This window comes from Phoca vitulina, unplaced genomic scaffold, assembly GCF_004348235.1.
Source record: "Phoca vitulina isolate PV1807 unplaced genomic scaffold, GSC_HSeal_1.0 scaffold58, whole genome shotgun sequence".
Lineage (NCBI taxonomy): Eukaryota > Metazoa > Chordata > Mammalia > Carnivora > Phocidae > Phoca > Phoca vitulina.
The window spans coordinates 8289643-8301775 of NW_022589761.1; the positions used below are offsets into that span (position 1 = coordinate 8289643).

The window sequence follows — 12133 nt, forward strand, 5'->3', positions numbered from 1 at the left end:
AAAAAAAAAAAAAAAAAAAAAAAAAGAAATAGTGCACATAATGTGCCTGGCATAATGCTTTAGTGAAGGTAGCAGAAGGGGTTTCAAGAAATAAGTAATGCTCAGCATTTTGGTTTTTTTTTTTTATTTTGAAGATTTTATTTATTTATTTGACAGAGAGAGAGACAGCGAGAGAGGGAACACAAGCAGGGGGAGTGGGAGAGGGAGAAGCAGGCTTCCCACCGAGCAGGGAGCCCAATGTGGGGCTCGATCCCAGGACCCTGGGATCATGACCCGAGCCGAAGGCAGACGCTTAACGACTGAGCCACCCAGGTGCCCCTCTTCACATTTTATTTTTAAGGAATCTCTACACCAAACTTGGGGCTTGACCTTACAACCCTGAGATCAAGAGTCACATGTTCTACCGACTGCGCCAGCCAGGTGCCCCCATTTTGGTTCATTTTTATTTTAATCTGGATCTCCCAAAGTACAGTGCTTTAATGAAAAAAAAAAAAAAGCCCTTTAAAGAAGGTGATAAGTCATGGAGGCCATGTTACATCCTGAAGTATTTCTGGCTTTTTGTACCAGCCACGTGGAGAACAGTGAAAGAGAGTGCACTGATGCTTTTTCATGAGTTCACGTGTTTTTTTTTTTAAGATTTTATTTATTTATTTGACAGAGAGAGACACAGTGAGAGAGGGAACACAAGCAGGGGGAGTGGGAGAGGGAGAAGCAGGCTTCCCACTGAGCAGGGAGCCCGACGCGGGGCTTGATCCCAGGACCCTGGGATCATGACCTGAGCCGAAGGCAGATGCTTAACAACTGAGCCACCCAGGCGCCCCTTAAGTTCACTTCTTAAGCCTAGACAGTAACAATTTCTCTCATAGAGGCTTAAAAGCAATTTAGTTAGTAAAAGCATGGGGCAAAGTGAGAATTTTCTGCACTTGACAGGGAGCTTCTAGACTTGCAGAAAGGACTCTGACACATGGTTAAATTTCACCTTGATGGAACCTAGCTTCAGGCAATTATTCTGCTACTTGGAGCTCTTACTTTTACTCTAATCAAATTTGTGTAAAAAAAAAAAAAAAAGATTTTTTTTCTGTCTTTATTACAGAAATTTTCAAATATACACACAGTTCTGTGAGCCCACATGGACCATCACTCACCTTCAGCAACTGTCAACATTCTGTCTTTACAGACATAACTATGTTTTTAGTCCAAGTTTTCTCTTAATAAAGAGACATTTCTGGGGGTGCCTGGGTGGCTCAGTCAGTTAAGCATCCGACTCTTGATCTCAACTCAGGTCTTGATCTCAGGGTGGTGAGTTCAAGCCCCATGTTGGGCCCCACATTGGGTGTGGAGCCTACTAAAAAAAAAAAAAAAGACATTTCTAAATTCCCCTGGGACAAAAGTGAAGGTTCCCCACCCCCCATCCCCTCCTACCCCACCCAGGGAACCTAAAAATAAGGCTGTTTTCTGAAACTTAAACTACGAAGTCAATGTGTCGTCATTAAGAGCAGGTGAGAGCTGCTCTCTGGGACATAGTGGCCTCCCCGGCCCTCAGGATTTGTTGTGAAGAGACCATCACATCTACAGGAAGAATGTTCCAGTCAGGAAGAGGCATCAGTCAGGAAAGGAGGTATCCCAGAGGCACACCTTGACTGTGGTATCTTGACTGAGGTGTGTCCTGAGTCGTCTGCTGTGCGCCTCTGGGCTGCCTGGTAGATCTGACGGAGCAGGGCGTTCATGGGAATCTTGCAGCACACTTTTCCTTATTCTGACTCCAAGGGACCTGCTCCGTTTCGGCCTGCTTTCTGAGGTGGTGTGTTGATGGACGTGTACATCAGCACGCTTGGCCGGTGTTTCTCAGCATCCTCCTGTGCCCTCTGCCAGCAAGCGCCCGCATCCCTGCATCTCGTCAGCTGGGGCACCGCGAGTGTCTGAGCTGACAGGGATGAGGGCCAGATTCTGGGCAGTGTGACTTCACTAAGATCGCTGCTCTCCAGCCCCGGGTAGGGTCTTCTCTTCATTATCTACTCTCAGCCCCTTCTTCACCTGCGCCGAGCGTGTACCCGGCACGCTTGCTCGGGAAAAGCTACCACATTTCCACCCTTGAGGTAGGTGGTCAGCCCGTCGCATTCTCTGCTGTGGTGTCTGGAGGTTCCCATCTTAGCTGCTTCGAGCTTTGTTCGGCATTCTCTCAGGTTTTTGTTTTGAGATGCAGTTCACCTGTGATACAGTTCACCCATTTAAAGGGTGCAGTTCCTGTCTCGGATTCTTTGTCTGAAAGACTGTCCCTGAAACTGCTCAGGAAGCAAGGACACCAAGCAGTCCGAGTGATTGGCAGGGCCCTGGATAGGCTGTTCACCTCTGTAGCAGTTGGGTCCTCCCCGCCTTGAGGTCGTTTTCACTTGTGGGTCATATGTGGTTCCTGTGAGGCTCTTCTCCATCTTGTCTTGTCACTAGCAGTGCTGCCTCAGACATTTGCCAGCTGCCATTGAGCAAATCATACACCAGAGAACTCTTTTCCTACGGTGTTTTCCTTGGGCCTTGTTGATTGTATATGTTTTGTGACCTTTGGCACGTTGTCAAAAGTACCTGCAACAAGTGCACACCCAGCTGATTCTGGTTAATGTGTTATGGACAGGAGGTGCCCCTATTTTTTCTTAAACTGCTTAATTAAAGTATTTACATACCATAAAATCAGCATACAATCCAGTGATTTTTAGTACATTTACAGAGTTGTACAACCATCCCCACAATCTAATTTTAGAATATTTCCATCATCCCCAAAAATCCCTGTGCCCATTTGCAGTCCTTACCATCCCCCAACAACCCCCCCCCCACCCCAGCACCAGGCAAACAGTAATCTACTTCCTGTCTCTCTTGATTTGCCTTTTCTGGACATATTAAATGATTCTTTTCATATGAAGTATCCAGTTAAGGTACTTTTTAATTGGTGATTTAAAGGATGTTTGCTTTCAAATTAACAGAAAATTTCTTACTTCAGAATATGCTTTTTCCGCTGCACTAGTTACCTGTGATTTATCGGTGTGTATGAGAGTTTTGAGGTTTTGCTCAGTACTACAAGCCTTTTTGTCCATAGATCAATGTTTTGTGGAACATTTGGTTTCATGCCCATTATTGTGACATATTTTAGGAGAAACGAGGTCTTGCCCTCTGCTTTCGAAAGCTGTCCCCTAGTTAGTGAAGTAAACCTAACAAACATGAAAATAATCAGTAAATGACAGCATATAACCAAGTGTTGGGCCCTGGGGTACTTTTATTTGAGATGTTTATCGAGCACCCTGCTCAGATTGGAATGCCCTCATGCCGGAAGACAGAGGTGGGTGGAGGCCAGGGAAGGTAAGGGAGGTGATGCGGACTCAGGATCCCAGGAAGGTTATAGGGTGCTCCTGGGCAGACGTTGAGTCACATTGTCAGGTCACTCCCTTTTCAGCTTGCTCTCCATCCTCTGATTCCTCCAGGAGAAAGTCTTACTTTGGTGCACGTGGTACCTCCAGCACTTGCCTATCTCTGCCTTCTTAAGAGACAGCAGCTATCTAGGCCTTTTGGAGGCAAATGTAGCTGGCTGGTATTTCATAACATTTTTGTTTCCCTTGTACTAGAGGAGGGTCACATTTGGGGGCACCTTGAAACCCAGGCCCCACTTGGAATGCTCGGATGTGGCCGTTAAAGTACCGGAGCGGAGGAGTGCCCTCAGCTGCCTTGGGAGGCAGGAGGACTAGAGTTAGGACCTCCTTTCTGAGGCTCTTGCGGAAATTTGAGTGTGAAGTGGTTGACCTGGTCAAACAGTGGATAAGGAAGGTTAAGACACATCCTTCAATGCGAGGCTCCCCCTTGGAGTCAGCCGTGTTTTTTGCCTTTGAAAGCCGTATTTCTACACTGAATGGTGTACGTCTTTAATAAATGGGGGCAGGGACAGAATCAACATGCAACTGAAATATAGTTAAGTTGGGTGGGTTGCTATCTTTGTTAGATGATGTGTTTCTTTCCTAAACAAGGAAGGGATCACTAAGCCTGGTGGCAGCACTTTAGAAACGGCTCACAGAGAAGCTGTGCTGGATCTTGGGGCTCGGGAAGACTGTGGGCCTCCTCTGATAGGTCTGTGTGTCTTCTCTGTTGGCAGGATTGCCCTGCCAAGCCAACTGGTCTCTGCTTTGTGTTTTAGACTTCTGTCGAGTTCCGAAGACCGTGGGAAGATGCCAGGCCTCCTCCCCTAGATGGTGGTACAATGTCACTGATGGATCCTGCCAGCAGTTTGTGTATGGTGGCTGTGAAGGGAATAAAAATAACTACATGACCAAGGAGGAGTGTCTTGAGAAATGTGCTGGTGTCACAGGTAAGACATTGGTCCCTGGGGAAATGGTATAACCTAGAGACAGTTTATTAACTGGGATGTGATGCCTTTTGCATTGTGCTCATTCTTCACGGCTGAACGTGGGGGACTTTTTTTTTTTTTTTTTTAAGATTTTATTTATTTGACAGAGACACAGTGAGAGAGGGAACACTAGCAGGGAGAGTGGGAGAAGGAGAAGCAGGTCTCCCGCCAAGCAGGGAGCCTGATGCGGGGCTCGATCCCAGGACCCTGGGATCATGACCCGAGCGGAGGGCAGATGCTTAATGACTGAGCCACCCAGGAGATCCTGGGGGATGTTTTTATTTTTTTATTTTTTATTTTTTATTAAAGATTTTACTTATTTATTTGACAGAGAGAGACACAGCGAGAGAGGGAACACCAGCAGCGGGAGTGGGAGAGGGAGAAGCAGGCTTCCCGCTGAGCAGGGAGCCTGACGCGGGGCTCGATCCCAGGACCCTGGGACCATGACCTGAGCCGAAGGCAGACGCTCAAGGATTGAGCCACCCAGGCGCCCCTGGGGGATGTTTTTATTTTTTTATTTTTTTATTTTTTTAGAAATTTTACTTTATTTATTTATTTTTTAAAGATTTTATTTATTTATTTGAGAGAGAGAATGAGAGAGAGAGCACATGAGAGGGGGAGGGTCAGAGGGAGAAGCAGACTCCCTGCTGAGCAGGGAGCCCGATGCGGGACTCGATCCCGGGACTCCAGGATCATGACCTGAGCCGAAGGCAGTGGCTTAACCGACTGAGCCACCCAGGCGCCCTGGGGGATGTTTTTAAAAAGCAGAAGAAACAGGCGCAGTTTGAAGGTCGCCCACATGGTGGTTTCACAGCAGTCCTCTACCTCCTCTTCCCAGAAAGGAGAGCAGGCCACAGGCTGGAGCTGGAGGAGGGGACATGACTGCCTCTTCTCCTCGACTTCCTTTCTTTCACTGCTGAGCGCCAGTACCCTGCCAGGCCTAGCAGAGGAGAGTCCTCCAGGCCACCCAGACAGGCTGCCCTCCCTGCTCCCGGGGCATTGGGGTTATTTTTACCTCTGGGACAAATGACTTGAGGAGCTCACCCAGCCAGCCAAGATATGAGTCAAATTAAAACTGCAACATACTTGGGGCGCCTGGGTGGCTCAGTCGGTTAAGCGTCTGCTTTCGGCTCGGGTCATGATCCCGGGGTCCTGGGATTCCCGGTCCAGAGACGAGCCCTGCATCCTCGTTGGGTTTTATGTCTCCTCATGCACTGGCTATAATCTCCTTTGGCTTTGAGTTCTGCATTCATTCATCAGGTATCTTATTAAAGTTGTACGTGAAGAGGGGGAAACAACAGTGGCCTTGGTGTGGCCAGAGGTTCCAAACAGTGCTCGAGCACACGAGCCCACACTGACAGCACCTCGAGGAACATTCTGTCGATCTTTGTGTTGCACTGCCTAGCAGACATTCGATAAGCATTTGGAAAGCTGAGGTGGCTGGGCACTGTTTTGGGATCATACAGGCAAGTCTCTCACCTTTTGGGGGGCAACTGGCAACCTTACCAGATGGTGACTGAGGAAAATACCATTTATTGTACTTTTTTTGTTGTCCGCTATGATCCGGCATGGGAGCAGGAATTAAAGGGAAACATTTTTTGCTACCTTTTCTGTCCTTCCTCCACTAAGAGTCAGCTGTGGCACGTGTGCCTGCCTGTTTGAGTTTCTCCTTATTTTTTAGGAAAACGGTTGAAATTGTAAGAACACAAGCAGTGAACAGTGGGCATTCAGACAGGATGTTGCTACCAAGGGTCACGGGTTCTTGAGTTTCGCTGGGAGAAGGCAGACAGCTGTCTCCCTACAGGTGGTCCAGAGTCTGAGGGCCCAGAAAGCTCATTTGTTGGCAGCTGAGTGTGGCTCCACTGAGTCTGGTTGAAGCGTCTCTCCCGAGTCTGGGAGGAGAGCTAACACTGCCAGAGCCGCTCGCCGCTGGAGCCTTCCGCCAGCATATCCTCTGCCAAGCAGGCATCCTCGGTGGGAAGCCGAATGAGAATGAGAATGTCAGTGTATTAATTTATAATGAGAACCAGAACTACCCAGGGGACCAGACACTCGGGTCTCGGAGCCTGCTGTGGTTTTAGTCCACGTGGGCGAGCCTCTCCGCTGGACCCCCAGAAGGTCGCTTGCTGTGGAGAGGCGCAGAACAAGGCGCGCTGGTTTGTGATGTGGATGTTTGATGGCATCAGGTGATGCCGGCCCCGTGCCTCTGCCCCGGCTCTGCTGGGACCAGCGGGGAGGCAGGGTGGCCAACTCCTGTCCTTCCTGGACCCTGCCGGTGCTTCCTTTTTCGTACTTCCCTAACCAGCGGGCCTCTCTGCCCCGCGCCATCACTCTGTGTGCACGTGTCAGATAAACTCTACGTAGCTGCACAGGTCCCCACAGCTCGGCGGCCTCGAGTATGCTGAGACTGCTGCTACCTTTTTAAATTCATGGGGTGAGTTAATACAGTTAAACAGATTATTTGGCCTTGGAAGCCATTCTGTCTTTTTAAAGTCATTTCAGACATCTTTGATCTGATTACCAGCGAGGGATCTTAAAGTTTAACCCACAGGGGCAGTCTTGGTTCCTTCTTTCCAAGTTCCAGCAGGCTTGTGGTCCGGCACGTACATCGAAGGGCCCACCACAAAAGGAGAAATAGGAGTCACTGTGACAGGCACGTGGGACCACGGCTGCTTGGGAGCTCTGCTCGCCGTATGTCATGGGGCATTCTTGAGGTGCACTTTCTCACTGTGTCGTCTGTCCTCTTGTAGAGAACACCGTTGATGATCTGGCCACCAGCAGGAATGGAGCAGATTTCTCTGTCCCACGTGGTAGGTTCTTAAAACCACCAAGGATGGAGTGAGGGCCATCTGGACCACGAAAGGACATGTGTGATTTGGGAGTCGTATAAGGGCTCCCACCTCCCGGTCTGTTTATTCCGAATTGACAAGCCGGGGCTCTGCCTGGGCTGCCAGCTTCCGGCTCCTGGCTGGCATCCTTACACTGGGGAGTTCACGTTGTCCAGCGGACGAGAGGGCCGAGGGATGCTAGAGTGCTTCCGGGCTCGCCTCCGCTTCCTCCTGGGGGACAAGGGATTGTGGATGTTGCTGTGGCCTGCAGCGCAGGCCCCTTCCTTCTCCCTGGGCTGGCCTCAAGTCCCCTGGCCTCTGCCTGCTGTGCTCTCACTGGCCCACCCCACCTCTCCTTGCCTCTTCTGTCTCCTTGGTTCTCGATTGTCCTTGCCGTCCCCCTCCCTGTGCTGAGTCCTCTGTCTTCTGCCACCCCCGCCTCCGTTCCCACTGCAGTCCTTGATCTCGAGCTTTGTGTTAACTTGCTTTGTAGTGCTGACAGTAGCTGCCCCCTTCCTCCTACATGCTTGGAGGATTCTGCATGCATCAGGAGCCTGGGGTGAGTGGTCCAGATGCACTGGCAAGTCCAGCCCAGCTTTCTTGAAAGCCAGTTCCCAGGCAGTGGGCTCTGTTGGGCAAGACCTGCTGTGGAGGAGGGACTCTGCCCCTGTCCCATTTGAGGGCACCCTCCAGCTGGCCAGTGGCTCTGCACTGATTGCAGCCTTGGCTTTGGTCCTCTAGTTCTGACATCAGTGCTCACGTGAGAGTGAGCGTTTATTAGTTCAGTGGTTGTCTGGCTCGTTAGAGTCACTTTCCAGTTTTGCTGGACCAGGAATCCTGCGACTGTCCTGACCATTGCTTTGCCTGGGTTCACTCTTTATTCCTAAGCTGGCCTCCAAGGTCATCTAGAATCCTCGGGCACTGGCATGTTATCTCTGTTTTAGAAGAAAATATCTCCAGGAGAGTGAGGGGCCTTCTCACTATGTCAGAGAATGAGCAAGACCATCTTCCTCATCACCCCAGAAATTGTGGCTGGGATGAGTTTCCGTAGTGACCCCTGAGGTGACAGGCAGGCCTCACCATCCAGCATGCATTCCAGTTTATGATAGAGCCCATGAGGACTGGGAGGCGACAGGCCTACCCATGGAGGGGACTCCACTCCTAGGTGCCGGCGGGTCCTTGCTCCCTCAGTGGGCCCTGTTGGTCTCCGCTCCAGCCATGCTATGTGTACTGTGTCCATCCTAGCCTCCCTGACTTGGATGTTTCTGTTTTAGTTTCCAGAAAGCAGGATACTGATGACCTCTCCGGTGATATTTTCGACTACGAAGGTATAACTTTTTAAAAATATTTATGTATTATGTATGGGGGGTGCCTGGGTGGCTCAGTCGTTGGGCGTCTGCCTTCGGCTCAGGTCATGATCCTAGGGTCCTGGGGTCGAGCCCCGCGTCGGGTTCCCTGCTCAATGGGAGACCTGCTCCTCCCTCTCCCACTCCCCCTGCTTGTGTTCCCTCTCTCACTGTGTCTCTCTGTGTCAAATAAATGGATAAAATCTTAAAAAAAAATTTATGGGAAAAACATGTTTTCTTCCTTAGTTGGGAGTTGAGACACACCTGAGTATTTCCACTAAGGAAGGCGTAGCGCAGAGCTTCCCGACCTTCCGCAGGTGGTGGAACTCACAGGCACGCCCCAGGGCTGCGGGAAGCGCGTGTGGCACAGCTGTGGGTGGGGACACTTCCCGGCGGGAGGCCGTGTGGTGTGCTGGCTCCTGCCTCTCCCCGGCTGGGGGGCTCTGCCTCCTGAGGATGAAACGAGGGACCCACGACAGATCTCTTAGAGACCAAGTCAGTACGCGTGAAGTGCCTAGAACAGTGCCTGACATGGAGTGATCTCCTTACCAGTGGGGTCTGGCTATAAGGAGGAAGATGCCCCAAAACATGGAGGAGTGTCCAGTGGGCCCGACTGGCCACGTCTGTATTTACAGGCCCCTCTAGCAGAGAGCTGTCTCTCTGTTGGCTGGCAGCAGTGTGACTGCTCAGGAACATTCCAGCTCCGCTTCACAGCTGAGCCCTGCTGATTTGTCCTCCTTGGGTTGTGTTGTTCCCAGAATACTGCACTGCCAAAGCAGTCACTGGGCCTTGCCGCGCGTCCTTCCCACGCTGGTACTTCAATGCGGAGAAGAACTCTTGTGACAACTTCATCTACGGAGGGTGCCGGGGCAATAAAAACAGCTATCTCTCTAAGGAGGAGTGCATGCACCACTGCTTTGGTGAGCCTGCCTGATTCCTAAATGCAAGAAACAATGGTGGGTGGGTGGGTGAGGCCTCTTGTGAGGACCGTGGGATGGGTCCATTTCCCCATCCCTAAAAGGAAGACCTTGGCAATGCTGTCATTTGGACGCTACCATTCTCTGGCTCCCTTGTGGGGAAGAGGGAGGCTTTGGACCCAGCTGTTGCACAGACGTGTCCTAGGTTCCCACCAGGGTGGTAAGGCCTCAGAACCCTCAAAAGAGCTGGAAGAAGTCCCTCAGAAAGAGCCTCTTGTGAGCACCTAGTTGGTGGCAGCTCTGGAGGGCAGGAGGACTGTGAGCTGACCTTAGGGTTGTGTGTTCTTTTCCAGGCAAGCAGTTGTATCCTGTTCTACCCCGTGGCACTAAAGGTAAGAGGCCTCTGGCCCTCCTCCACCTGCCTTCCTTGACTAAGCTCTGCAGTGTTTTTGCAGGCTCTTGTGGTCTCTGACACATAATCCTTCACCGTAAACATCTTTTGGGTTGAAAGTCCTGTTTCTGCACGAGAATGGTCAGACAGCTTGGGACATACGGTGGATGTTTGTCCCGCCATGCAGTATAATGGGGCTGGAGGGAGGCAGTCTCCACCTGGGCGCCCTGGGGTGACTGGAGGACGAGTTCTGCTGTTAGGCTTGTGGGGTCTGCTGCATACAGGCCTGAGACTGGCTCCAGATTTGGAGGGAACTTTGCTGCTGTGGGGTGTGCTGAGTTGGTCACGGGTGACAGGAAGTTGGAGAGCCCTTGCTGTGTGTGGGCCGAGCGAGGCAGGGCCAGCGCTGTTGTCCCCAAGCAGGCTGGTCTGACAAGACCCCGGGCCTCCTCTCGCTTTTGTTTCTGATTCTGAGCCTGAGTCATGGATGATCGTGTTTGCACAAAGGACTGGCCACACTGGTTTGGCCTCTTTCCACCTGTTTTCCTGTTCAGGAGCCCAGACCTGGCCTGCATGTCTGCTGTGTTTTAGAGGAGCGAAGCTAGAATCTGGGTTGCCCGGCACGGGGCAGAACGCAGCCCGGGTATGGAGGGTTGCGGGTGGAGAAGGGGCTGCCCCTGTCCATCCTGTAGCCACATGGGGAGAGGGAGCCAGGCAGCTGCCGTGGGAGGCCACATTCTTTAGCTGGAGCCCCGCCTGAAGGAAAGCGTCTTGGCTGACCAGGGAGACAGCGGTGGGGCAACCACTGTTCAGTTTACCCGGGCAATGAGGAGCATGAGGGTCCCCTCCCGGCGCCGCTCTGAACGCGCCCTTGCCTCTGCCCTCACCTCATTCCGCAGGCAGCTGCCCCGCCCCGGCCACTGCTGGCCACATCCTTCTCTGGCTGGTCAGTGTGCTGTGTGACCACACAGCCTTGGGGTTTTATGTTTACACACGCCAGAGGTGTGTGCTTTTTACATCCTGGTACCCATTTGGTGGCTTGGGACTCCTGCACCGGTTGCCCCTGAGAGGTGGAAATGCAGAGTGGAAGTGGGATTTTTTTGTTCAGAAAGAACACAGCCACTGGGTGCACATAGTGCAGCACCTCCTTTTCTCCGGAACCTGCTTCTCGGGACTGTAGACTCCTCGATGACTTCCCAGGCAGGCGGGTGCCCGTTCTCCAGACCCTCCCAGGCTGGGGTCAGGGGAGGTCTGGCACAAGGGCTGCTGGTCCTCGCCCTGAGCCCACCTGCACGAGTCCCGTGTGAGCCCTGTGCGGCCCTGCACTGGCTCTGCTCCTCCTCGTCCTTCCGGTTCTGAAGCCTTTCTCTCCTCCACAGTGGTGGTCCTGGTGGGGCTCTTCGTGATGGTCCTGATTGTCTTGCTGGGTGCCTCCGTGGTCTGCCTGATCCGGGTGGCCCGGAGGAACCAGGAGCGCACGCTCAGCACCGTCTGGAGCTCTGGGGACGACAAGGAGCACCTGGTCAAGAACACCTACGTCCTGTGAAGGCCCTGCGAGCCAGAGGCCGCCCTTCCTCAGGCTTCCCTGCGGATGACAAGCACCTGGGATGGGAGGGGAGACCAGTGTAGCATGTGTGTGTGCTTTTTAAAATAGAGTGATTGGTTTGTATTTGTGCAATCATTAGGGCTTCGGGTCTGTTTGTTACTCCAAAAGGTAAGAGGGCTGCTTCCTGCTCTCCTGGCTGGGTTTGTGTTGGGAACCCTCTTGGAGGAGGGCTCTGCCTCACACTGCGGGTGGTCTGGCCCCAGATCAGAGTTGGCTGCTCTTCAGTTTAGTTCTTTGCTCCAGGTCTTAGTTTTCTTGGCTTACATTGAATCCTGTAGTGTCCTTTCCCATCACAAAAGTAATGTCTTAATAGTTTCCTTTGTTTTATTTGTGTGTTTTTGTTTTTTGTTTTGTTTTTTTAGTAAGCAGAAACAAGTCTTTTTTTATTAGGATTCTGAAAGGAAGAGAAGAAAATGTACAAGTTTAATAAAAAGGGCCTTTTAAAATAAATTTCAGCAAGTGCTTGCTTTCTTTATGGGATTGCTGATTTAAACTCTACCAAAATTAACACAGAACAACACTGAGATGTCCCATTCTAGAAATGGACTCCTTAAAAAAATTTCATCTTTCAAATCTTTTTGAATGAAATACATCTTACATTGCAACTGGATGCCCATAAAATTTCACCAAACAACACTTAGCCTTACCACCTGTGGTAATCTCT

The 12133-nt window shown here is 51.2% G+C and overlaps 1 protein-coding gene across 1 annotated transcript in view; it reads left to right on the top strand.

Annotated features, from left to right (window-relative positions):
• Nucleotides 1-11921, top strand: part of SPINT2 (serine peptidase inhibitor, Kunitz type 2) — a 29770-nt gene extending 17849 nt beyond the window's left edge. The window contains exons 2-7 of the mRNA XM_032390551.1: nt 4172-4342; nt 7132-7191; nt 8484-8537; nt 9314-9475; nt 9826-9864; nt 11243-11921. Of these exons, the coding sequence (XP_032246442.1) occupies nt 4172-4342; nt 7132-7191; nt 8484-8537; nt 9314-9475; nt 9826-9864; nt 11243-11409 (653 nt within the window). The 3' untranslated portion in view covers nt 11410-11921. The remainder of the gene's footprint in view (nt 1-4171; nt 4343-7131; nt 7192-8483; nt 8538-9313; nt 9476-9825; nt 9865-11242) is intronic.
• Nucleotides 11922-12133: the final 212 nt, after the last annotated feature.